This window comes from Telopea speciosissima, chromosome 4 (assembly GCF_018873765.1).
Source record: "Telopea speciosissima isolate NSW1024214 ecotype Mountain lineage chromosome 4, Tspe_v1, whole genome shotgun sequence".
In the NCBI taxonomy this organism is placed as follows: domain Eukaryota; kingdom Viridiplantae; phylum Streptophyta; class Magnoliopsida; order Proteales; family Proteaceae; genus Telopea; species Telopea speciosissima.
Genome location: NC_057919.1, coordinates 61,422,619 through 61,449,667, shown reverse-complemented (window position 1 = coordinate 61,449,667; position 27,049 = coordinate 61,422,619). Strand labels below are relative to the sequence as shown.

The 27,049-nt window shown below is 38.6% G+C and overlaps 2 protein-coding genes and 1 long non-coding RNA gene across 3 annotated transcripts; 2 read left to right on the top strand and 1 right to left on the bottom strand.

The window, feature by feature from the left end:
- Positions 1–1,279: 1,279 nt before the first annotated feature.
- Positions 1,280–5,950, top strand: LOC122659503 (haloalkane dehalogenase-like; the record flags this gene model as incomplete). Its single annotated transcript, XM_043854606.1, is given in 9 exon segments — positions 1,280–1,352; positions 2,740–2,796; positions 2,905–2,972; positions 3,080–3,160; positions 3,407–3,484; positions 3,667–3,752; positions 3,754–3,770; positions 4,951–5,105; positions 5,575–5,950. Coding segments are annotated over 9 exon segments (693 nt in total), but the record flags the coding sequence as incomplete, so codon positions are not given.
- A 4,959-nt stretch (positions 5,951–10,909) lies between these two features.
- LOC122658448 (squamosa promoter-binding-like protein 7) lies at positions 10,910–26,135 on the bottom strand. The gene is made up of 10 exons (XM_043853418.1): positions 25,358–26,135; positions 24,286–24,443; positions 23,763–23,989; positions 23,523–23,597; positions 23,303–23,410; positions 20,773–20,890; positions 14,174–14,309; positions 13,188–13,341; positions 11,927–12,496; positions 10,910–11,486 (listed from the first exon to the last, which is right to left on the bottom strand). The coding sequence occupies exons 1-10, from the start codon at positions 25,909–25,911 to the stop codon at positions 11,172–11,174; spliced, it is 2,415 nt and encodes an 804-aa protein (XP_043709353.1). The 5' UTR covers positions 25,912–26,135; the 3' UTR covers positions 10,910–11,171.
- Positions 18,944–19,377, top strand: LOC122658449. Its single transcript, XR_006332442.1, has 2 exons — positions 18,944–19,181; positions 19,258–19,377. It is a non-coding gene; the product is annotated as an uncharacterized LOC122658449 (long non-coding RNA).
- Positions 26,136–27,049: the final 914 nt, after the last annotated feature.

Sequence of the window (27,049 nt, the reverse complement as noted above, 5' to 3'; positions counted from 1 at the left end):
TTTTATTTTTTCTCTATTGTTTCTCAAGTTTTAAGAAGAAAATTCAGAAATCGAAGAGGGAAAGAAGAAATCGAAAGAAATCGAAGAGGGAAAGAAGACAGGAAGAAGAAATCGAAGAAGAAATCGAAGAGGGAAAGAAGAAATCGAAAGAAATTGAAGAGGGAAAGAAGAAATCGAAGAGGGAAGAAGAAATCGAAGGCAGGAAGAAGAAATCGAAGAGGGAAAGAGACATAGGAAGAAGAAATCAAAGAGGGTCGCCATGGCGTAGGTCGCCATGCAACCCTCTCCAGCGCCAGGACGCCATGACAACTATGAAAAGGACACAGCCACACAGGGAGCGGTAACATAGAAAGGAAACTTGATCTAATGGAGTCATGACTTTCATACAAGATTGAATGATACTTTGTGTTGTTTGCAGACTCTTCTTTTAGTAACTGAACTTCAATGCCTTGTTGATGGTGTCAGCAGAGTAGTGCCATGCTTGTTGCTACAGCTAAACTTTGAGTTTATGGTGCCAGTTGTTTTCCCTTTATTTTGTTGGTTTGCCAAGATTGATTAATCTGGTGATCTAAAAAGGAAGTAGAATATGTTTTCAATGTCTCAAGTGATATTTGTCACCATGAGGCATTTTGCCCCTTCAGAAAAACCTGAGTGTACCACACTGTTGCTTATCATTTTGACTGGATCATCTTAAACCCCATTCTGGTCTTGGTTTCTCCTTCTGATGCCTTAATTTCTTGTGACAAAGCTGAATTTTTTCAGTGACTGCTTCTACGATGCTTCCAATCGAAATTCTATGAAAACTACAATTATCATAGCACTGGTTCTGTTTTATCTAGTACGGTTGTTATTGTTAGATACTCCTGTATCTACTATTTCTATGCACAGGTTGATTTTGCCACCATTTCTGTTTCTCCTAGCTCTACTCTTTTTTATTTTTTTTGTTTTTGAGGAATGGGAATGGAATATGGATCATGTACTGATTATTTATTCATGTAGATACTTACTTGATCTTTAGCTGTTAAATCCACAGGTTTATTAACTTCTATAGTTATCTTGTTACACTGAATCTTTAGGCTGTTGGGTGAGATCACTCACACATTGTATTGGCATTTCATATGGATTTTTTTACTTCAAACGATTTGTTATTGTTTGTTTGAGTCTTAATGATGTTGTTTTTTAAGTATTTGAGGAAATTTAGTTAGGATAAGTTGAAGTTTCAATGATGGATTTGATGGACAAAATTAATTAAATTTGTTCCACTTTCCTATTCTGTTAACAGGCGTATTCTTATCGCAAAGTTCTTCCTGTACTTACCAAAGATTATCATGCAATTGCGTTTGATTGGCTAGGTAAGCTCTGACAGTGATTTCTACAATGAGTTTACTTTCAAGATGCTCAGGATAAATGGTTTTTTATTTGAGTTTCATCCTTCTAGAGAACATCATTTGTCAACTATATACATTTTTTCTTCATGATAATAATTAAGAAAAATGTGTCGAGGAGAAGTGACATTAAGTAAAAGGAAAAAAAGGGTCCCAAAGTTATGGAAGAGTATGTATTAAGTAAATTATTGATCATGCTCACAAGTTCAGTGTTGGCTTCAAGTCTAATACCAATTGGTTATGTTTCATTTTGTTTTTGTTTTATTCGTAAATTAATTAATTGGATATCCTTTAAATCCTATGAAAGTGGCAAAGTAAGCAAAACTTGTAAAAAGGGAAAGATTTATGAATGTCCAAGGAAGGGCTACTATGATTCTTTCCTAGATAGGAGTCAGCTGTAATTTAAATAAGATTTAAACCCTCAATCTTTAAATCCTTAGAAGATTCCCAAGTAATCTCTCTAGTAATAATCCCATTCTGTGATTAATGGAGTTATTGATCTCTGAGGTTGGACAAGGGTTTGATTTTACCAACACCATGGGTATAGTGCCAAATAATGACAAAGTGAAAAGCTACCATGTAATTTTATATGGTAAATTATTTGTAAATGGTTAGTTTCTCATCTTTGACAACGGTTGAAGTCCTCCTTGGCAGATTCTTTATAGAACGATGGTAATAGACTTTGTAGGATCAGGCCGTAACCAATTGAAGCCATTTACTAGCTCTTCGCTGGGATGGGTCTGGCCCAAACAGGCAAGGACCATGCTCACAAGTTCAGTGTTGGCTTGCATTGTTAGATTTATTCGGCCTTAAGGTGTCAGTAGTGTCATGAGTTAGAATTCAGGGTCCTAGGCTTGCTGGGGGTTGGTTTTGTCTCATCCAGCGTGATCCTCTTGCTACCCTCGGCAAATGTGATTGCAGCTGTGGAGATTATGTTTCTCATTATTGATGTGAGATGGTGCTTTGGATGTAAGTGGGAGTAACAAGGGGTTGGCAATTTATGGGAGATGGTTGTAACTATGGCCACTGGATCACATTTCTTGAAGGGCTGATGTGCTGGGAACAACAAACATAGGGGAACTTCGGTTAGTGATATGTCACAGTTGAAATTTAGGTCAGGAAAGTTTCTTATGGTGATGTAGTTAAGATTTGAGTTGGAATTTGACTATCTTTGCCAGAGCCTATCTAGTGGTGAAGACTCATAACTAAAGTCAGGCTATATAGATTACCAGATCTGAACAACTTGCACATCTTTTCTTTCTTTTTTTGGGTGGGGGGAGGGGTGAGGAAGGACGTTTTCACTGGTTTATATTCATTATAAGCTAATTGGAAGAAAAAAATTCTTGGTTTTCAGGTTTTGGATTTTCAGATAAGCCTAAACCAAGATATGGCTTTGACTACACATTGGATGGTAACTCTCTTTAGAAGGCCTTACGGGGGCAGGAAACTATATATATCTTCTTATACAGTTTTGTAATTGAAATCTGTTTCTTTCATCTAATTAATTTTTGTAATGCAGAGTATGTGTCATCCTTGGATGCTCTTATTCTTGAACTTGTAGAAGATAAAGTTTCCATTGTTGTTCAGGTACAGTACAACCTTTTTTGAATGCCAACAATAGAACCACAGGATCTGCAGCCTTAAAATATGACATGAAACTGAAAAGAACTTTTGATCTTTGCAATGCTGTGCAGGGATACTTTGCTCCAGTAGTTGTCAAATATGCTAACAATCATCAAGACAGGTTGAATGATCTCATTCTTCTTAATTTTCCTGTAAGAAGATTGATTGGATATGTTTCTTTCATTTACACATTCAATTACATATATTGTTTGGACATGGTAGAATTTCCCATGAGTGTGCTTGAGCTTGAGTATCAAGTTAAATATTTTTGTTGTTGATGCTTTTAACTTTGTTTTGTGATGCATCCCATCCAAAGAATGAGCAAATTAGTGCCACAAGAGCAATACATGAGAGTTTTAGAGTGCAACTGACTTTCTTTGGTTTATCTAATACAAAAGCTGATGGACAATCATGCTAACCTGCCGTCAACCTTATCAATATTCAGCAACTATTTGTTGGGTGAAATTTTCTCCCAGGTTAGAGGACTTAGCAATTGAGTATATCTGCTTATTTCTTCTCTCATTCCCCTGCCCCACTTTCCCCTCTCTCTTTCTTTGTGTGTGTCTGTCCCTTCTTTCTTCCCAGACTTTGGTCCTGAAAGATTAACACTATTAGTTAACCTGATCATTAAATTTGCACTTGTTTTTTAAAATGCGAGGATCCTCTCAGGGCAAGTGACAAGGCATTGACCAGCTGTGGACTTTACAAGATGAAGGAGGAGGACGCAATGGTTTACAGAAGACCATGAGGAAGCAGTTGACGGTGAGCATCTGTTTGATGCTCTTCTATACTCTGACCAATTCATTGTTCCCTGCTTAATTGTTTTTTGTAACAAAAGCAGGTAGGTTTAGGAAGGAATTGAAGCTCCAACTTTTCTCTCAAGCTTTTCCCGGTTCTAAGCCATTCTTTTTATATGACAACTTGATCATTGTGCCTATAGTTGTTATATTTGTTGTCTATATCATTGTATTCCTTAAAGGATCTGGCTATCATAGTGACAAGTAGATGTCACATGAATTCCAATGGCAGGGTGTGGCTTACCTCAGCACTGTGGTCCTAATAAGATTTCACTTGGTAGTTAGGAAAGGACAGTTGATGTCCATAATACCCCTTCAAGGGAGATCCTTGGGAACTATTTGATTATTATGGAGCCCGCTATTTTGTTGTTGCGCAGAGATGTTATTGTCTATGAGGGACCCATTTATGTACTTGTCGTATTTGGGTAGTTTATCACCAAAATAAATATCCAAAGTGGAACATGACATATATTTCTGTTATTGGTGAACCCTGATCTCAGTCCAGAAAGTGTTGTGGTGATTCTTTGGCGGGCCGTTTCGCATTCGAAACGCCCTAGAATGGCCTAAAAGTGCATACAACAATGCCGCCGGCGCTAGGGCTCGTTGAGATCTTCGATTTGATATGTATTTCGACATATGTTTGGTTCAGGTCGAACCAGACAGGGTGGTCTCTAGGGGCAGTTTTGTACTTTCTGGGTTAGGGTTTTCCTATGAAGTGTTCTTATCTCTTTGAGAGGTGTGTGAGATGGAGGGTTTGCATTTTTGCTTCAGAAAAGTAGTGAAATCATTCTGGCCGTGGATGTTGCCTTCCTTCTTGAGGGTGAACCACGTAAAATTTTGTCTTGTGCGTGTGTGCCTTCTTTTTCTTCTGCAAATCGCCATTCTGGTTGTTGTTTTTCTAACAATTCCTGCAATTGGCTATCTTGTACTTCTTCAATGTCGGGTAAAATGATAATTCATCATGTATTGATGTAAAATTATATGTACATTCTATTTCTTCAAAATGATGATATTTTGTGCACTATGCCACTATTATTGCTTTGTTGCATGAACTCTCTTTATTGCAAGAAAATCGTCTACCCACCTAAGAAAATAGTTAATGCTATTTCTATTACTATGTTGTATTTTGATGCAATACCTTTCAGACCTATGTTGGAGTGATGAAGAAGATACTATCTCCAGTGAGGACTGGAAAGTTTGGACAACTGTTTGTTGGGGTCAAAGAGACTGCTGGTTGAGCTATGATGGAGTAGAAGATTTTTGCAAGAGTTCAAACCATAAATTGGTGGAGCTTCCAATGGTACCTACCATTTTATTTTTCCTGATTAATTGATATTATGGGGGATCCAACAAATGAACAGAAAAAACTCATAACTGGATAATATTAGAGGGTGAAATTATTTATAAAGGATTTCATAACCAGGCAACAGATTTTAAGGTTTCGCGAACAGTTAAGCCATCTCTTGTTTGAAATAGTTGACTAGAGTCTGTAATATGGGGATGGTTTGTGAGGAAACTAAAACCCAGTGGATCACTTACCCGGTGTACTATATCCGACTGCATGTGAAAGATACTTGCATTTTCCATTAATTAGAATTATTATTGTTGTTGTTGTTGTTGTAACTATAGTGATGATGATGATACAAGAGAACAGTATAAATGACTGCCATCCACAAAGCGGGAAACTGTTGGTAGATTTTCTTATTATAAGCTACCATTATTTAAGATGATTGCTGAAAGTAACTGCAGTTAATTCTTTGGTCTTGTAGGCTGGACATCATGTCCAGGAGGACAGTGATGAAGAACTCGGACACATCATTTCCAGACTTATCAGCAGAAGGCATTAGATGAGATAATGTTTTCTGATGGTTTGAGATTCAAGAATTTGGTTTCTGTGTTGAATTTTGGGCTTCAGAGGTATTCATGAATTGATTTTTGGGCTAAGAGCTCTTGATTGCTACCATATAACATACTTAATTCTTACTTTCCTTTTCAGTTATTACTACAAGATATATTGTACCTGCAAGTGTTATAGGATGAACAGGTAACCTGATAGGCTCTTTACTCAGTCCATACACCCCTCATTGTATATGATTGTCCTTATATTTATGCTTCCAATACAGGATTAGTGAAAGCTTCTCACTGTGTATGTCTAACTCAAGTATGTGTTCGCATTTCTTTTATCCTGTATTAGTATGTACTGTTGTGGACTATACTGTCTAGAGGAGCTTGTTCACCAAAAGTATGTGTGCCCCAATTGCTCCTTCCAACTTGGCCAAATGCACCAGTGGTAATGCACCTGATGAAAACTTCCTATTTCTGAGGTGTCATTTTATCAAATTCTGTGGCAAATATTGCCTTCCTGGTGGCATTTGACTAGCATACAAGTCAGAGTGGAAAACTTCAATCCTGCGGAAAGTTCTTAGTGACTTGACCATCTAGGTTTTCATGAACTGAACAAATCTATAGAACTGCAAACAATATCAAGATGATGGATGGCTAGTCTTGACTCTTGACCAGTATTTCATAGGGAAATGAATAGATTTTCTCACACACTCGGATAGGCAAATGACCGCCTATAAATTGAAAACTTTGATGGCTGGAAAGGAATTACCATTAGCTTCGAATGCACTGTAAATATCTCAAGAATGTCATGCATTTTGCATTTTTACCCCCTCCAATAAGTATTTCTCATGTTCAGTGCTATGTAGAGATATAGGTAGCATCTTAATTGCACTGTGTCTTATTCTTAAAAGCATTTAATGTAGTTTTTCAATAAGGGTATATATGTCATTTCATATACAAACTGCATTAAATGTTGTATTAAATGATTTTCAACTTTTTGAAAACCCTTTTTTTTACCCCCTGTATTAAGTACTGTATTAAATAACTTTTGGAAAAAACAAAGGGGCAAAAAAGTAAGGTTACAAATCTATTGACACTAGGGGTGACAATAAAAAACCCTAGAGATAAATTTTAAGCATACATAACCCTTTAGCTTAGGATCAAAATCCCTTCAGATTAGGATCAATGTGTGAAAATTACAATTTCTTTTCCAGGGATCAATAGTTAGAACCAAATAACAAAGAACTGACTCGGGTCCCTAACATATTTATGCCTGGAAAAAGGTGGGAAATAGAAGGGAAAATAAAAAAGAAAAATACAGAGGAACACATAAGACTAGAGGTTTTTTCAATGCAAAAACTCTAAAACTGCATAGTATCCAACCAAGGTGGGCAAGGAAAGTATCATCCCTAGGATCAACCTGCAAGAGAATAACCAGCAACATATTAGACCCTTTTCCAAATCCAGAAACAAATACTTTGAATTGACCTTCCTTAATGGATGACTTCAATTTAGATCTGAGAGAAGCTGTCTAAGTTTGTTTTGGAACACCATTATAAGTGAGATTTATGATCAGTTGCCCTGTTTGTATTCAAGTAAAAATTTCTTTCCAATTTAATGCAATGTAAATTTTTTCTTACTTCTCAGTGTCATTTTTTTGCATTTTATGTCAACATATATGTCTGAAAATCCTACTTAAAGGAAAGTCTTTCTTTTCCTCCTCTTTTACTTGCAAACAAATGAAGCCTTTGAAAATTCACTTATTACCATTCTAATTCCTTTTTCCCTAGAAAGATTGACCTGACCATTGTCTAGGCTATGCTTGTTTGTCAAGAGAGAGAGAGAGACTTAAGAAAATGGTTTCACCATTCAATGAGTTATGAGAAACGTTTTTTACTGTATATTTACTCAGAAAAATTCTTTACTTTATATTGATCTAAAGCCTACCTTGTGGGACAAATTTTTTGGAAAGACAAAACTGGTTTACCAGTTCTAAGGAAGTAGTTTTTTCATTGCCTTTTGTTTTTCTTTTTTGATTTTCTGATGTAAGGGCTTTGGGTTTTTTGAGTGTTTGAGAGCATTGTTTCCATTGAGTTGGGGTAAGGCGGCTATGTCCCCCCCTTGTATTGACTCTTATTTCTACTTTTATCAATAAAATTTTAGGGGCCTCCTGGGTCCTAGATAATATTCGGGGTGGAAAAAAAAACCCACCTTGTGGGTTTTTGGTTTTGGGGCTATGCCACCATCTTTTGTAGAATGTTCTGATAAGGACAGTCACGCAAGCAAAACCTCTCTCTCTCTCAACTTTCCTTTTTTAACTCTACAATTCTCTTGATTAAACCTGGTCAGAGATTACCATAAGATTTGAAGAAAAAATAAGAAAAAGAATTAATCCTGTTTAACTTATGCAGTACTAAGGACATCAGCATGCAACCCATATTCCTTGGCATAGATAAAGGATGTGATGGATTGTGGTAAGGCTGCCTGCAAAAAAACCAAAAAAATAAATGAATGGATTAGAATAGAAAATCAAATCAAAAGTTTCATCTGATTACAAGTAATGAAAGGAAGGGAAGTGAATTTTTTTAAAGGAAGTTTTGAATCATGATTGTGTAACTTAAAATTTTACCATATTTAGTAATTTTACTTTGGGAAGTGATTCTCTGCCTGGGAGCACAGCCTCTGTTACCGCGCTCCCTGTGTGACTGTGTCTGTTTCTTTATTCTTTGAGTTATATTCATTTCTCTTTCATGGTTTCTATTATTACACAAAAGAATGGTTTCTAATGTGCTCTTATAATCTGAAAGTTACCTCAGGCTTCACAACCCAAGGAACTGGTCCCATTCCAATTGCAAATGACCCTATCAAAATCTGATCCATTAAGATACAGAGAGAAAAAAAAAATTTAATCCCTGCGAGCATAATTAGAACTTTAAAAGTAGTGCAAAAAAATTTGTGACTAAGTCATGACTTTGCACGCATCCATTGGCCCATCCACCATCCCTGTTGATGCTTCCGTGCGTGCTTTCATTGGCGCAATCACCCCCTGTTGATGCTTCCGTGCAGCCTTCCATAAGCTGGTTCAAATGTTTTGCATTCAGGTCAGAATTCAAGATTGCTTTCTTTTTTTTCTGTAAAAACTTAATTTTATTGAAAACCACAAGGAAAACTACAACCACAAAAGTCAAAAAACAAAAGAAATTGAAGAAAAGCAGGGGGAATGGGAGTCCCAGATATGATCTAACTGAGATGAGGCACCAAAAGAAGCCAACATGTCAGCTACAAAATTTGTGTCTCGCAAAGTATTTTGAAAGTGCACATATTCAAAACTGTTACTCAGTAGACAACAGTATTCTAAGATATGAAATAGTCACCAAGGGATAGCAAATTCAGAGCCACGAAGAATGTTAATAACCAGCAAGTTATCACTTTCAATACATAATCGCCGAATACCTCGAGCTTGAGCAGTACTCAATGCTTGAAGAATAGTCAAGGAATCTGCCACGCAAGCCAAAGAGGAAAAGGAGTTGAGGATGGGGGAAGAAGGGGAATCCAATAATCACTCCATGGGTTAATGCATTTCCTAGTACCCACTTGAATGAAGGGACCCTTCTTGAGAAGAAAGAGAGCTCCTATAATAGACTTTCGGCCCCACGAAGAGTTTTTAAGAGTTGGAGAATGAAGCATGTTAGAATGTGGGAAGTACCTAGCTTTCATGAGACGATTCATAAATAAGTTTCCGGAGTAAGGAGTTTTCAAGCTTTCTTAGCAAGCAAGGCTTGATTCATCGGTTCCGAACGCTTAATATTCAGACCTCCACTTCTTTTAGGTTGACAGATCGTTTCTAGTTTCTCAGATGTGAGTTCCTACGTCTATACTAACCTGATTCGCTGAACCATGCTTCAAATCATTTAGACACATTAAAGTGCTTAATTTGTTTTACATCTCTTATCTCTAGACCTTCCCAAACCAAGTCCCCACCACAACGCTGAAAGCCTGAATTTATTCACCAAGACGCCTCAAACAATAATACCCATGTTGCGTCCTCAGGTTCCCATTCGCAACACCCGATGCTGTTCTTCATTCTCATCCGATACTTTAGCTGTCACCGCACCAGAGCTGATGTTCTCATTCGTTCCATCAGCTTTAGAGCTTTTGGCATATTGGTCAAATACCTAACATACCTTGTTTTGCTTTGTAAATTCTGGCAACCCTCTATTACTCTATTTCCAGCCTTTTGTGTCTGCCAACTGCATTGATGAAGGGGTTTGCATTTTCTTATGAATAATTTTTTTTCATAGTTCATAGATGATGGTCCAAAACTCAGGATTTTATGGTCTTAAGGTTCTATGAGTTCATGAACATTGTCAATGATATCTCCAATACTGGTTTCACAATGAAGCCAACTTATTTAGGTTATAGTTCCATATTTCATTTAAGAATTGAAGCTTTCATGCAAAATCTTTAATGGTTTCATGGAGATTTTCCTGCAATTTTTCGAGAGAATGGTGGAAGGCTTCAGCTTCATGGAGGTTTTTTCCATAGATTTCATTGGTTTTGGCACTGAAAATGAGAGAAAGAAATCCCAAAGGGTCGCTCAATTGGCAAGGATCAAAACATCACAATTAAGAGATCACAAGTTCAACTCTCCGTCGGGCTTACCAATAAAAAAAAGAGAATATTAGAAGGTAAAATACCAAAAGAGAGCAAGTTGAACAAGAGATTAGGTTGAAGATAATACAACTCATACATTTATAAATACTAAAACAAGATGGTTCACAAGATGCACACACACATATTTAACTGAGAATATCCAGCTTAAGGGCACCCCAATCTTAGGTGTAATCTCCCCTTCCGATATTTTTCTTTCTCCACAACCTCATTTCTGTTAACACTAACACTACTTTTTTTTTTGGTAATACACTAACACTACTTCAAGAGAAATAATTTCCTCTATTTCTGTTACACAATTAAACCTCCACCACCAACCTGGGGTAAATCAAGGCTAAGCCCTAGTTACCAACAGTTGGCTTTTGGATTAGCAACAGGTCAGTTGTCCTTAACTACCAGAGTAATTTTGCAGCCATGTTTACTTACAGAGTAACAGGTTCATCCAGACTCCTACCAATATCATGATTTCATGGCTGCAGAACCATCTACTCCTTACAAAGTTCATGCCTAAATAGAACCATGGAGCAGAATCAACACAATGCCCTCGGTCATTGTTACACAAAAATTCATCTAAGTTACAGAGAGGACACAAATAAAACTAGGAATTCATTCCCATTATAATTTTCTATAATATTGAACTAATCAACCCTGCACTCTCCACCCAGAAGGATATGCTAAGTGTACCCAAGTGAATCACACAAAAACTCATCAAAATGAGGCAGCAACAGGCGTAGTCAGCAATAGGTTACAACTGCTGATCATGACCAAAGCCACATTAGCAGCAATTTACACGGGCAATGTACAAATCAACCAGGTAAGATGATATCCCCTTTGGATCAACTGAGAGTTTCTATCGCTCGTGATTACTAAACACACACCGACGAATAGAAATAGCAAATTCCCCAACCTTGTGAGGATGGAGGAGGACAGCACATATCCCAAAACACATGACAACAGCAGCAACAAAGAGCACAAAAGACCGTGGAGTCATAACTGTTGTTGGAGAGATGTAGCCACTTGGCTTCCACACTCGTACATTCATTCGGTGTGATTGGCACTTCACATTCCAATCAACATCTGCATTTACAAGTGGCTCAAATAAAGTACTTTCTCGGAAATCTGTAGCTGTAGGTGTTCCCATATTTTCCTCTTTCGTCCCCATATCCTGCAAAGCCCAAAAAGAGGAAATTGAGTAGACTAGAATTTGGCAGAATGGCTTCAAACCTCTTTCGTTTTCTTTTTTTGAAGGGTGGGTGTGGTGGCAAGTCCTTGAATTTGGACACCAGGCAAAACCCAACATAAAAAGTTTCCATCCCTCCACCCGTATCAAGCAGGAAAGAGAATGCAACCAAAGCCAAAAAATCCTGGCTTTACTTCAAGGCATGCTTAGAGTGGAAATCTTGTTCACCCAACCAATGTTCAAGTCTCCTTGCAAACCCCCCCCCCCCCCCAATTGATCATGATCAATAATAATAAAGTAATTTTTGTTCTCTTTCTGTTTTCATAATAAAATTCCTCCATTGGGCATCACAGATATTCCAACAAAGATTTTTTTTTGAAAAAAAAGGGGAAGGGGGGGGGGGGGCAAAGAAAAAGAATTGTCACCTGATTACTGTTCGGAAAGATAGAGAACATGTAATTTCCATTGTAGCTTTGATCAAAAGCATTCTTTTTTGAGTTTCCTGGATGTGGTACTGAATCCCCAGCATGCTGATATTTTCTGTGGATAATTTCTCTAGCATGATTCATAGACTTATGAAATAGCCTCATATTAGCATCATCAATTCCATCAATGCTATTGAAGACCTCCTTATGAATCATAGTCCTTTGAGATTGTAATATTTTCTCCAAAATGGTGGTGAACTCATTCTTGATGAGAAAATCTAATAAACAATTTAACCTTTGAATGTCTGTACTAGTCAAAACCCCTTGAAAATTTTCTGACTTTGGCTCCTTCAGCAACCATCCAATATCTAAAATAAGTTCAGACATGGCTGCTTGCTTTAATGCAAACACCTCACATGACTCAGAGACAGCATCCGTAACTGCAACCTGATGTCTCTTTGAACAGAGAGATTCTTCAAACATCTGCTGCACCATCTGCATTTCAGAACATGTTTCTGTGTCTCCTAAGAGGAGGGGGATGAAGTTGGACAAACCCGATTCATTCTCAACCTACACAAGAAAATAAATAACCATTTAGGATGAGATTTTATATATCATTTCACATGCAATAATAAACAACATTTCAAACCTCATCTACCTCAGCCAGTAGCATCAGAGACATGCAAAATACATACATACATATATACATAAAGGAGCAAAAGATGGCATTCTGGTACTGAAAATAATAAACAAATTAACCCGTATTAGGACAACCATAGACACAACATAAAACCTCATTTTGCTACTTGGCAGTTTATACACCAAGAAGATTCAGACCAGAAAAAATCAGAATCAAGGACATGAAAAGGCCCTGGGAGTACAACAGAGCAAAACTTAGCTAGCAATTCAACACATGCAAGAGAAGGTAACATATGATGGGACTGAACATTGTCAACAGATAATGTGCTAATCTTCTTTACTTGAGAAAAATATCAAATAACGAGGATCCCAGGCCACTAGGTCCTGGGACACAGATTCGGATTTTGCAATAATGTACATAGACTGCTCAAGCAACCAACCAAAGAACACAGTTATGGTAGATATTGTCCAAACTGTGAAGGGGTGTTCAAGAACAGATAAAAGTTGCATGCAGAAAAGAAAATTCGAGTATTAATCATGCAAAACCATAACTTAAGAATGAAACAGTGTGGAATTATCCAAATTCAGTACATGACAAACAAAATGTTCCAAAAGAACACACCTCAATAAATGCAGGGCCAAGATAAGCAGGCTCTGTATGAGGGATATATATCTTGTACATTTGATGGTCACAACTGTGAGCTTCACTCTTCCCATCTAGATTTGCAACACAGCAATCATGTGCAAGGTACTTTCCAGCAAAAGACACTAGAAAACTGCGAGAGCAACCAAATATAGCTTCAGTGAAAAGGGGATATATCCCAACACAAGCCATAGTATGTCAACCACTAATAATGATTTTTAGAGTAAGATATCCCAACACAAGCCATAGTATGTCAATCACTCATAATGATTTTTAGAGTACCCCATGCCTAAAAATGTTTAGTACTTGTCTTTGCAATTTTGCATCTTTTTGTGAAGTTGAAATTAAATTATATTCAATTCGCATTACAGGTTGGAATAAGCACCAATCCAAGAGCCTCCAGTGAGGGAATAAGTAGCTTCCAAACAAAGAAGCACTACTGACAGTAGCTAATCAAGAAACCAAATGCTCTTTTTTAGTGCTACTAAAAGCAATTCGATTAGACTTCCTTTTCCAACTCCTGTACACATGCTTCCGCAACTGGTTTTGGATCCCTGTACATATTTTTAACCTCAGAGATTTCCCCATTTCCCCATTATTCTAATACAACTAAAAGAAAATATAACACAAAATAGAGGAAACTTTGGAACCAGATCTTTGCACCCCAACCACAAGTATTTGGGATAAGGCCTTCCAAAGTTGGATGAACAGAGTATACCGATCCTGTGTCGCACTTAAAATACAACTGAATAATAGCAAGAAATGCATAGCAGTGACACAGCTATGCATTCTTAGCTAAGAACTTAAGGTTCACTTGCACCAAGTACTCTGAAGAACAAGTAGAAAACTTCTGCCTAAAAGAAATAAAATTAGACTGCAATGCAATAGACTAATGAAAAGCCAAAAAAAAAAAAAACAGATTGTTTAGAGGAGGGCATCAACAACAAAGAAGAAGAGTAACATACCGAAGTTTAGGCTGGTGTAAATTACTGCCACACACGACAAACTCCATAGGCTTGCCAGTTTCAACAAAAATAGGATTAACAAAATGAAGTTTCGGGGCCTGCACCTCCACTTTGACATTCATCAATGATGTTCCATCTACATTCAATAAATCAATCCATTAGCAATGAACAAGTAGAGCATTTAAAATCAAGGCCCTAATAACAGAAAATCCCATTTTTCAGAGCACCAAACAACTATGAACAAGAGGAATAAGCTAAAATCTTTTACATTCTTCCACGACTTCAGCCCCTCCCCACCCCCAACCCCTCCCTACCCTAAAAAACAAGAAGAAGATTAAAGAGGGTGGGTTGGGGAAAAGAATAAGTTACAAGGATTCTTTAGCAGATCGATCAGATGAGCTGTTAATAATGGGTTGCTAGCAATGGAGCCACAAGGATTGGGAAGAAAGGCAATTGCAAGGATGAGGGGAAGGGAGAAATTATGGGGAAGAGAGGAGAGAGAAGGGAAAGAGACAGAGAGAGAGAGAGAGGCAACAACCTCAATATTTATTAAATTAAACTAATTTTCCATTCCAAAATTCCATAAATTCGTGTAGAATTACAACCTTATTTATAAAGACCAAATAACTAACTTTCGGACTCCTAAACCAAATACACAACTAACCCTTCAAGTTACCTAAACAAAAACTAACTTAAACTGATCAAATACTTGCAATAGAAGACTTCAAACAACATAAACTACTTACTAACAATAAGACATAAAATACTTGACTAAGAAAGACTATTTCGAGACTAAACTTACTTAACAACACAATCATATTTATATAATCAATCCCATGTACAAAATTAAGATCCCAAATACGGGCTCATAAAGGAGGCTCATTATATCAATAAAACTAAAAACATAAGAATTCCAAGGTCCACAGAACCCAACCATGGACCAAAATAAAGTCTTCCGAGGCCCTATTGGAGGATCTGTATCAAAACCTCACAGATAAACAGCTTTCATATGAAAATCCTAAAAGAAATCTTGATTAAAAAAAAAACCTAATTCTTTTCATAGGCCAACTTATAGTTTCAGTCAAGCATACTACTCCTTTGGTCTCCAGAAAAATATAATTCAAACATTTAACCTTAGAAAAAAAAGGCGAAGGAGGCAAGCCCCATGCAGAAAAAGACCAATATGGTGCAAAGTTGCTATAGTTCAAAATAGATTGGAGTAGCAGAATAAGATTCATATTGCCAACACCAGGTAGTTGGCTAAGGCTCAGTTGAGTTGCATTGACTTACTCCTTATTCTTCAAGAAATATAAGAAAAGTGTTAAGTATTCTTGGTCAGATCAGTAGTGTTTGATCCGTGCAGACACATTTCCCGGGGTGGGGGGGGATCTAGGGGTCTCTCTTTCTTTAGATGTAATGGTTATATGATTACACGAGATGGCTCCAGTAATCTTCAGGTTTCATTTCTAGAAAACTAACATTAAAGCTTGCATGACAGTGGTTTGGGGGTGATTCAGGACTTTTTGAATGACACCATACCATTGACGAGGAATTATCTTTTCTTAGATAGGTTACTGAGTTTGTTCATTAGAGGAGAATCTAGTAGGATAAGCTCATGGTTTTATCCTTGAAAAATGGAAGTAATCCAGCCATGAGATCATGAACAAACTGATGCAGGGGGAAAAGAAAACAAACATGGGTTTAGTGGAAATAAGCATTTGGTTAGGTTACTTATATATTGGGCCTTTGGTCCAATGGGTTTTTATTGTAATAGGCTACTTAAATGGGCCTAAAATAGATGTAGGAGTAATGAATACGGGATTTATTAATTACTTGAGTTGTTGGGTCTAGTCAGAGTCTTATTCATTTAATTTTAGTTGTTATTGAAGTGTTTTAGTTGGGCTGGATTGGGTCCCTATAGGTCCAGCCTTGTTTCAAGTTTCATTATTTTATATTTTATAGTATGCTAGTCAGTTAAGACCACCTCCATAATTGGCTGGAGTTTTAGCTTAGTTTGAGTTTGGTTTTGGTCTTTTATATAAGTTTGTAGGGCTACAGCCCAACACACGAATTTGATGAATGAAAGTTGGCCTTTTGCCTTCGGTTTCATGAATGATTCAGAATACTCCCTCCTGTGGTGATCAGAAGGATCCTTGATGGTGATTCCAAGAACCCTGAATGTGATTTCAAGGTTGGGGTACTAGTAGTGATTCCAACCTGGAAGATCAGCTACTATCCCACTGGATCTCACAAATTTGAGTTTAGCAATGCACTACAAACACTATATTGTCAACTTCAGTGATTTAGAAATTAGTCTAGAGTTGGTCTTTAGAATCTAATCCAGTGGCATCCACAATAAACATCTGTACCAAGACAAAAGAGCTAAACATCAAGTTGACTGCTAGAACCGTTTAGTCAACAAAATCATGATAGTTTTCATCTGTACAGCTTTTAGAAAGATAAAACTAATACAGTGTTGTCCTGGGCGATCCAAGAGATGCACCTAAGGCACAAGCAAGACATAGGCTTGTGCCTTGAACTGTTATAGTAGGTTTTTTTTTATGGGCCGGGGGGGAGGGGAGGTAAAAGGGATAATAATGTAGTCCTAGATAGGTAGGAGACCTACTAGGAGCCAGACAACAGGATCAATAGCAAAAGGGGTTGCTGGTTCGAATGGACAACACTAGGATTAAGGTTAATTCTAGGGTTTAGGATGGGAATTTGGGAATGGGCCTTATATGGCTTTAATATGCAGGTCTAGGGGGTTATTATGGGATAAAAATAATTGGATTTGGTTAAGTTTGAAAAATCTGCAGAATTAGGGTTAGGGTTTTGGGTTTTAGGAATTAGGAAATAGGCTGAATTTAGGGTTTCTAATGGGAATTTAGGACAGGGTTTTGGATCGAGTATAGGTAGGGCAGTGAGGGTACTGTGGTTGAAATTTGACGATAAACTAATGGGGAAATTGATCTGAATTGAGAAATTAGGGTTTAATGGAGATAGGATTAATGGAGGTCGATTAGAGAATGATTAGGGTAGACTGTAAGGAATTAGGAGAAGAAGATAGTTGCAGAAAATTAAATAACTCACTGGTTTTGAAGATCAACAGCAGTAGGAGCTTGAGAATTGATTGAAGAGGACCTCCCGATCATAAGCAGATGCAAGGAGTCGTAGGAGTCCACCCACCCTTTCCACCTTGATAAACCCACAAGGATGCAACACTCTCAAGGAGCAACAGCAGCAACAAAGGCAGCAAGCATAAAGCTAAGTTTTTATTAATCAAAATTCGTGTTCAATACTTGGCCCCCTTACAACCTTATATAAAAGACTCAAAATTAGACACCTACAATAAAAAGGAAAGGCATAACCCAATCCTTAACCTATTAGGTAACTTAAACTAACTAGGAAACTAAAATACTAAAAGAAATAAACTCAAAACATGGCTGGACTTATAGAGTCCTAATCCAGCCCAACTTACATCACATGACCACTTAACCAAGTCACATGATCACTTAAATTGAACCAATTGGATGCAACCAATTTGAACCGGTTCAATTAAAAAAACATAACAATAAACTAAGTATTGGGCTAATCCCGTATGCAACCTATGTACCTCTAGTTTAGACTCATTAAAGTGGCCTAATACATAGAAAACCCTTGGGAACAAAGGCCCAACATGTATATAACCCAACCCTAGGCCTATTTCTAAAGAAATAAGCCAATTTCTATGATGAACCTGCATCAGATAATTTGGTATTAATTTCTCTCAGTAAGGGTACTTCTATTACACAGTTATCATGTGACTGGAGAAACTCAGGAGCAGCAACCAGAAAGGTATTTGTTGTTGTTCTTGCTTCTTCTCTTCTTCCTCCTCTTATCTTCTATTCCTTCTTCTTTTTAGCCCTCTTTCCCTGCTTTATAGCTGGGGCTGAAGCAGCTTCCCTCAGGGGAGGCTCTATCTAACTTATGTATGCCTGTACATTGTCCTTTCCTTTTTTTTTTACTTTTTTTTTGGGCACGTGTATAACATTTTCCTTAGGGGACACTCCTGTCCAAGTGAACAATCCATACCCAAGTTTCTAAGTTTATAGACTTTAGCCATAGTACTAGCAGCACTTATTTAATATTTTATATTTGGGTAAAATACACGTACCCCCCTGTAATGCACCCAATATTCCTCGTACCCCCCTAAGCTTTTGCTAAGTCCACGTACCACCCCTCAATATTCCACGTACCACCCCTACTTTACCCCCCTAAAGCCATTTAAGTCCAAAATGCTAAAAAATGACCAAACTACCCTTTCTTCTATCTTTTCTAAAATTTGAAAAGACCTAATTGCCCTGAACTATTTGCTAAAATTTGAAAAGACCAAAATGCCCTCATCTTCCCCAAATCATCATCTTCTTTTACATACCCAATACTACTACCACCACCACCACCCACCATTAACACCATCACCACCATGAAGCCCCACCTCCAACTCCTCCACCTCTACCACAGGAACCTACGAAGGAGAAAATCCTCCTCAAAACCCACTCCTCTCTTGCCAGACCGGCCACGCCAGTCGTCTTCGTCTTCTTTGCAATTTGGGGCGTTAGTTAATAGATACAGAAAAGAGGAAGTTCGGTTGGTTTCTAATTTTTGTAGTTAGTAGGGATTGGGGCCTTTTATTGCTTCTGCTCTTACCGATAATGTATGTCAAGTCAATTCCGATGAGATGGAACCAATGTATTCTTTAATGTCACATGATAACTTTGCTTTCTTTATTACGAAATCAAATGAAGAACACAGACAAGTCATCAATCATTCTATCCCAGTCCAGATCCGGAAACAAAAGTTACAGTTTCTGTCGGTGAGATCTGAGAAAGGCCCTGCAGTGCCCATGGATCACTGTCCACTTAGAAGTTGGAAGTGCAAATTATAAATTAAGAATCTCAGCCAACTCAGGCATTCACATGGAAGGGAACAAGGTCGACGGTGACAAATCACCATTCTATTAGGGAACAGAGTCGGACCTTGGAGTTGCTAATGGATCACAGTGTCTCGACAGAAAATGACAAAACCACCAATCAAATAGGGAACAGCCCTTGGAGTTGTGGAAGATCATAAACTCTAGAACCCATCTCCCTCCGATTCCACCGTCAATCTTCAGTTCCCAGTCGCCATAGCCTTCTGAAGGTCACCCATCCCGACTCTGGAGCATGTGAACACGAATCTGTGCATCCGATTGCGGGAGTTCGCCAAGGAATTCACAGCATTACCCCATTGACACTTCCCCTCGTTCAATTCACAGAAAAATATCTATTCTGGGTTCGAAGGGTTATAGATGCAGATGAAATCACCTTCCATTGATGCACTTGGGGTGGAGAGCCGCGAGTTCGCGTTCTTGAGACTCTCTACCATTATCGGTGGCATCTCTCCGATCTTTCTACACTCGTAAGTGGCCTAATCGACTTCCCAGAGCCCCAGGCCCTTCAAGTCATCTGGTTCGCCCATCAGACCCACTAGGACTAACCGGTCATCGGCGAATCCGATGATGGAGTGAAACACAGACACAGGTGCATTAGTGCTCAAGGTCAGATTGAAAGTGGGTCCCCAGGTCTTAGTCTCAGCATCGAAGGAGCAGATCACATGGGAGCGCTTTTCCAGCAGGTAGAGCCTATCTTGAGGAGGATTTTCTCCTTCGTAGGTTCCTGTGGTAGAGGTGGAGGAGTTGGAGGTGGGGCTTCACGGTGGTGATGGTGTTAATGGTGGGTGGTGGTGGTGGTGGTGGTGGTAGTATTGGGTATGTAAAAGAAGATGATGATTTGGGGAAGATGAGGGCATTTTGGTCTTTTCAAATTTTAGCAAATAGTTCAAGGCAATTAGGTCTTTTCAAATTTTAGAAAAGATAGAAGAAAGGGTAGTTTGGTCATTTTTTAGCATTTTGGACTTAAATGGCTTTAGGGGGGTAAAGTAGGGGTGGTACGTGGACTTATCAGAAGCTTAGGGGGGTACGAGGAATATTGGGTGCATTACAAGGGGGTACGTGTATTTTACCCTTTATATTTTTATTGGTGTGCCCTTGTGCTTGTGATTTAACTGTTTCAATAAAATGTAACTTATTTTTATGTTTTTCTCCTATTTGCTGACATTTGTAGGAGAAAAAAATTTGTACCTCTCCTCAACCAGGTGCACAACTTGCTATGCACCTCTTGCCTCAGGCAATTAAGAGGCCCATGAGCTTTGTTTTTGCTTTTCACCCATGACAACACTGAATTAGGATCCTCCAGAGATGAACTTGTTCACGCAAAGATATCAAGGTCTAAACCTAGAAATAAACTAATATTCTTAAATTCAACCGAAACCACAATATTATTTGGCAACAGTCTTTATGAGTGGCAAGATTACAAGACTCGTGTAGAAAGAGTACCATTTAGTACAATCTATCAATAAATGGCATAAAAGTACTGAATGAAACACCAATCAGATTCTCAATATGAAATCATTTTCAAAAAAACTAGGTAATATGTAATGAAGAAGAGTAAAAATAAAACAAAATAGCATCCACATCAGTGTTGCACGCATATCAACACAAAACATATAGAATTCCAACTAACCTTTTAGAACCTCGAAAATCATGTTGTTTAAGTGAAGAAGAATTGTGCCTCTTCCTGATAACAAACTTTCAGGTGCACTAAAAAGATTACACACATAGGAAGCGGCATCTTCTGATAACTGCTCAATGCAACAAAATATGATTGTAAGTTAAAGCTTGTTATTGAGCTGAGCGGCAGACAATATGACTATATGAGCATGGGAGGAAAAGCAAGCATAAAAGGGTGTTGATATTGTCCTCCTAAAACTGAATAAAGAAGCGAAAAGGCTTTGAGATGATGTGGATTTTTAACAACAAACTTCAAGCGGCATTTCTAGCATCATAAAGATTAAAAAAAAAAATACTATAATTTAAAATAGAGGAGTGATAATGACAAAGGATTAAGGGAGGGCGATCGCTGCCCAGCTGTGCACTCACAGGCATTTAACCAGGATTAATGATAACATGCACTTAGCCTGCATGGAACCAACCCCTCCCCCATAAAGTGAAGGAAATGGAATAACAACAAGAATTAATGATAAGATGTACATGCAGTTAGCCTACATGGAACCAACCCCTCCCCCACCCCCACCCCCACCCCCATGCTTGTCATGCTCTGGTGGGGGGAGGACAATGCATTCCTGACCAAATCAAAAAGGCTCCACAATACTAAGCAAAACAGCAAAACCAACTAATATAAGTTGCACTGGCTGATCAGCTAATTATCAGCTAGGACTTATTTAATTTCTGTTAAAGCTTTTTATGCCACTTCTTTAAAGAGGAAAGGAAAAGGAGGCTATACAAATGGCAAGGCTCAGCCATGGTTGTCAACACCAAAATCAAATCGTAGAATCCCATGAGGTGTTATTGAACGAATCGAGATTCAAATCATTAATCATAGGATTCAAATTAATCCCCAAAACAACTGGGAAATTTTCAGAAAACTTATAGAAAAATCTGATTTAAAGAGAAATAATTTTCATACAATTTCATGCATAACCATTACTGAAAATCATATAAGTGAGGTTTGGAATATCATACATCAATACCAATAATGTGATATATTCTTACATAAACAACCCCATAAATATGAATAAAAACCAGAAACTAATAAGAAAACCAACAAATCATGCTCCACCAAATCCTCCTAAAATCACCTCCATCTGAAGCTTCAAAATGAGAGGATATGAAGGCAACAAACAGAATCAAATTTCCTTAAATATTTTAGGAGATAGCTGAGTTTTGAGTTTTAGGGAAGGAAAAGCTTGAAAACTCCCCCAATTCTCGGCCAAAGTAACTCAAAACAGCAACAGAGGGTCTTTAAAACCCTTAGACAAGCACTGGAGGGGTTAAAGAAGAAGATAGAAGAGTCGGGGAAAGCAAACAAAAAAGGAAACCGAAAAAAAATGAGTTATAGTGTGTCCGAGTTCGAATAGTTTTTGATAAGTCAACCCGGTCACTATCATAGTTGTCACGGCGGTTAGGCGATCCAAGGCGCTGGAGAGGGTAAAAAATCAAGGCGACACCAATTAGGCAATCAAGGCGTCCGCCTAGGTGACCAAGGCGCCCAAGTCGGCCAAGGTGCCGCCTAGGCGACACCTTGACAACTATCGTCACTATCTTTAAGAAAAGCATGAATCGTCCGTGTTGTAAGCAATTCTAAGATCCAATGGCCAACATGTGACCAATTCAAACGATTCCGGACAGAATGTGCCTCCCGAGGTGAATCTGAAGAATGAATCGGACCAATTTAAAAAGAGGGTTCATCCATGATATGAACTTAGACCTACAAATGAGATACTCTCTAATAGGATTCATCTGTGAATATGAAAAGCAATTAAAGATCACCTAATTGTCCTCAGAGGAAACAGGAGGAGGACATGTCATATGAACACTACAGTCTGAAGACCAACAAATGCGCCTGAAACTCGCCAAATCTGCAACCTAAACATTAGACCATTGAACCATGAAATTCTAGCAGTTTAGATCTAATGGGAAGTGGAGCTTGTGAGCATGCCAGAGAGAGAAGGTGGGTGGGTGAGGAACAGGGAAGTTACTAACAGTTGAGAAAATATAGTTACTGCTGATCTTTCACATTGTCAACACCATCATTGTCAACGGGATGGGAAGGATAGAAAGGGGAAAGTGTCAACATTGGTATTAAATGGAGAAAACAATAGAGTGTAGCTTGTATCACAATTGTCGTCCATCTAACAGGGACCTGAAAAAATCTGAAGGTAGTTGCATTAACTTTAGAGAGAGAGAGAGAGAGAGAGGGTCAATCACATAAAAGGAGAGATGGAGTCACAATGATCAAGAAAGATAGGAGGAGGAGAGAGGAAGGAAGAAGAAAACTAAGACAAGAGTTTCACTTCCATTGATTCACACAAGGAAGTTTTTATTACTTCTTAGGATGTTGCTTTATTAATACAAGCAGAAACCATCAGTCAAGCAGCTAGAATCACAGTCCACTCGGGCTCCAATTATCCATTATTAGATTTACAAATAACATAACACTAGAAAAGAATTTGAAGCATCAAGCAATTCATCACCTTCTCCCACATAAATTGGGGCATTGCAATGAATATGGTCAAGATGGTGCATCCTGGACGGATATACCCCTCCAATTCTACTGGCATGCTGGCCAACCACTGGAATATCTGCAAATTGGGATAGCATCATATGTTAACCAAATTTTTTTTAACTCCAAATGAAAACAAACACGCATTCTCCTGTAAATACTAAACTGCAATTATAATCCATTAGAAATACTTGGTGCCGAAGTCGTCTTGGGAATTCTGCAGGATTCCAGTCATAAAGCTTGAAAGATATCCGACCTGTTGGACACTACAACCACATAATGAATCATTAACTTTGTAGCTAAGTATCAGATCCTAACAAAGCAATACAAGAAACATCATAGATCTCTTGAAACTTAACATATCACACCATAAGGGATGAAAGAAAATGGGAAGAGCATAGGATGGCATTAGTTAGTAGTTTAATACCTACCATAGATGAATAAGAACTCTTAATGTCACAAAAGGATGAAGAAATAACACATTTGGAACCATCTTTCCCTCCATCCATATTGGTTTCACCAGAGACCACATTTGAGACACCACTATCAGTCTGGATATTTTGCGAACTAGGAGCTGAGCAAGGTGGGGAAGTGTGTCCACCTTCGGCTTCCAATGATACCTCTCTGCCCATTACCTGGTTGCTCAAGCCTAAACTGTCTGTATCAAGAACATAAACAAAACAAACGTTACAAAACAAATCACTCTACCGCTCGACATGTCTTCGAAGATACTAAGCACAAATCAAGAAGCATAAGCAGCGCAGATATATCTCCAGACAGAAGTTTTCTTAACTACCTCACATTCCCAATCTATAACAGCAACTCAAACTGAATATCACTTGAGAGAAACATATTGCAAGTTTATTAAACAAACTTTAACGTCACTGGAGCCCCACCATTTATTGCTTCTTAGAGTGAGACGAGGAGGAGTGGCATCTGTTTGAGTTGATATACCTTTATCTGCTTCTCCATCACCACTAATGTCTTCAGCAGGCAGGTCCTCTTGAGATTCCTTTTCAACTGCACCTTTTCTTCGCCGCCTCTTGTTATGGCGCTCTAGTTTTCTCCTACAACTGCGTTTGCCTTCATCAAAGTCTGACAAGATATGAAACCTGGGAATAGAGACCAATGTCAGTAAAATTTAAAAAACGAACACAGAATGAGATTGCTCCAATATAGTTCTCAAATATGAAGCACATTTCCTCCATCTCTCACCAGGAAACAAAAAACTAGGAAATCAAACGTCTAAAGTGCCATCTCTAAATCTCAAAAACCCTAGTAAATATTAAAAAATTGGATTGACTATATCAACCTAGAGATGTCCCCTTCCTCTTTCTCTATAAAAACTTGACTTTGTAACTCTGAATAAATCAGTGAAAGAGATTCATAGAGCATAGGATTGCCAAAATCACACACTAGTCTTTCCAGCTGTCACCTTCAATGAAAAATTCTCAAACAACCAAGAGCAGTTATCAGATAAGCAAGGGAAACAACATGAATGACTGGAAAAGTAAAGCAAGTGTGACAGCCACAAATTTCAGAGCAATAACATACAAACCGGCTAAGATAGCCAATGTTTGTTAAAAAATATGGATCAAAGATGAGAACTTCAACATGCCTTGTGGAACCCATTGAGGAGGAAGCATTTCCAACCCAGTACAGACACAATCAAGCCAAGAAGTGAGTGGCTTCGGATATAAGTAAACATGTAATTGATGTCCTACATGTTTAAGGCCTTGTGGCACAACGTTTTGAGATTGCAGAGAAATCATCGGTAATCATCATCGAGCTGTAGCGCAGTAGCCTAAAATTTAAAAGAAAAAATCCGATCTCCATGATAAATTATGAAAATAAATGACAGTTTCAGCACAATAACAATTGGCTTTCAGTTAGTTTCAATAATTCATTAAATGCCCCCAAATGTCTTTTGGGTTCTTCTACAAGCCACATCCCCTGATCACAAACTGAATAAATAAACAAACACATACAGCATAATTGCGTAACAACGGAGAGAAACTGGACGTACTTGCCACACTGCTGACAATACCGCTTAGACAGGCCATCAAGAATAACAGAAGTGGAATTGGCGCAGCGAAGGCAAACACGATGACGACGATGATACCCCTTGAGTTCACTAATATCGGCTTCGCAACCAGGAACCTGACAGCGGGCAGTCCCCACCGCATAGGTCCTCGTACGCTTATTATTCCCCACAGCAGCTTCTTCCTCTTCGTCCTTCTCATCTTCCTCAGGGCACGAGCAAGGAATTCGCCCAGCCAAGAAATTCGAACAAGTCAAACGAGGATCTCTCTTCCGAATCCGATCAGCAGCACTATCCGATCCACTGTTCGACGGAGGTTCGGCAACGATTTCCGGAACCGGAGCGATCGGGTGCGTGTCGGAATCCCAGGAGACGAGAAGTTGATCATCGACGGTGAAGTCAAGAAGGCTTCTCCATTCCCATGCAGTGGAGACTTCGTCCGATACATGAGGGATCTCCATGGGAAACGAGACTGGTGGCGAAGGGTCTGCAACCGCCGGCTGTGATGGTGGTGGCGGTGAGGAATGTGGAAGCTCCATTTTGGAAAGGGCGGAACCCTAAAACCTAGAAAAGTGGATGGAGTGGTTGGAGCGATCTTGTCGGGGAGGGGACACGATTGACAGCTCCGTCGACGGTTGATAACAGCTGGTGGGCAGAGAGGGTTGAGAGAGAGAGAGAGAGAGAGAGAGTTAGGTGGTGGCCGGTGGCCCGAAATCGTGAAGATGAAGACTAAGAAGAGAGAGAAAATAAAGTTAGAGAGGTCGTGCAGTGAGGCCTAATTAGTCTGATAAAGACATCTTCCCAAGAATCTGGATTTGTGATTAAACAGGTGCTTCTGTTCTTCAGTCAATCATAGGGAGGAAGATGCTCACTGCTTTCAAGGTTACCCTTGGGCAAAGATGGAGATGATTCTCCTGTTGAATTACTAAAGTACCCTTAAATCTGAAAATCCTGATGAAAGTGTTCCTTCCTGCTAGAGTATCAACCTCACCGGATTGTTATCACCTATAATTCTGACACCCTTTAATTCCCCTACAATCCCTCACATGGGAGTTGAACTGACCACTCACATGGGAGTTGAAATGACCACTTACCCACATGTGAGTGGAAATGACCACTTACCCACTGTGGGTAAGTGGTCAGTTCAACTCCCATGTGAGGGGTTGTAGGGGAATTGGACGGTGTCAGAATTATAGGAGATAAAAATTCCAACCTCAATCGGTTGGCCGGTTTCGATCGGGCCTAATTTTGTTCGCATTAATTTATGATTTAACACCGTTTTCGATAGCCTCATAGTTAAGGCATAGACACATTTCTATTTAGTCGATCGATCAGTTTCCAGACCATAATTTGAATCGATGTAATTAAACTGGCTAATTGTCTAATCGGGCTATAAATGATCTTAAATGGGTTATAATTGGGCTAATTGAGATTAAACAAGGTATAAACAACCAATTATCAGTTGGTCACAATATTCGGTTAGTCCCGACTAGGCAACCTTTAGGCCACTGGGAACGTCCTATTATTAATCGATTGGTGTTTGAGCCCAACACGTTTAGTAATCGGTCAGACTGATCTCGAGTTACAATTGGTCAGTTCATGTCGGACCTATTGGTGCGGCCAACTTTTGACACCCCTAGCCCCTGTAGTCTGGGGCACGATTTCAAAAATCAAAAT

Excerpts from the sequence above, each read along its gene's own strand:
- LOC122658448 (XM_043853418.1), bottom strand. The coding sequence starts at position 25,911 with ATGGAGCTTCCACATTCCTCACCGCCACCACCATCACAGCCGGCGGTT. Across the intron at positions 23,411-23,522 it reads CAAGACGACTTCGGCACCAA|ATATTCCAGTGGTTGGCCAG; the intron begins GTATTTCTAATG and ends CCCAATTTGCAG. Across the intron at positions 14,310-20,772 it reads GATTTTCGAGGTTCTAAAAG|ATGGAACATCATTGATGAAT; the intron begins GTTAGTTGGAAT and ends TATTGAATGTAG.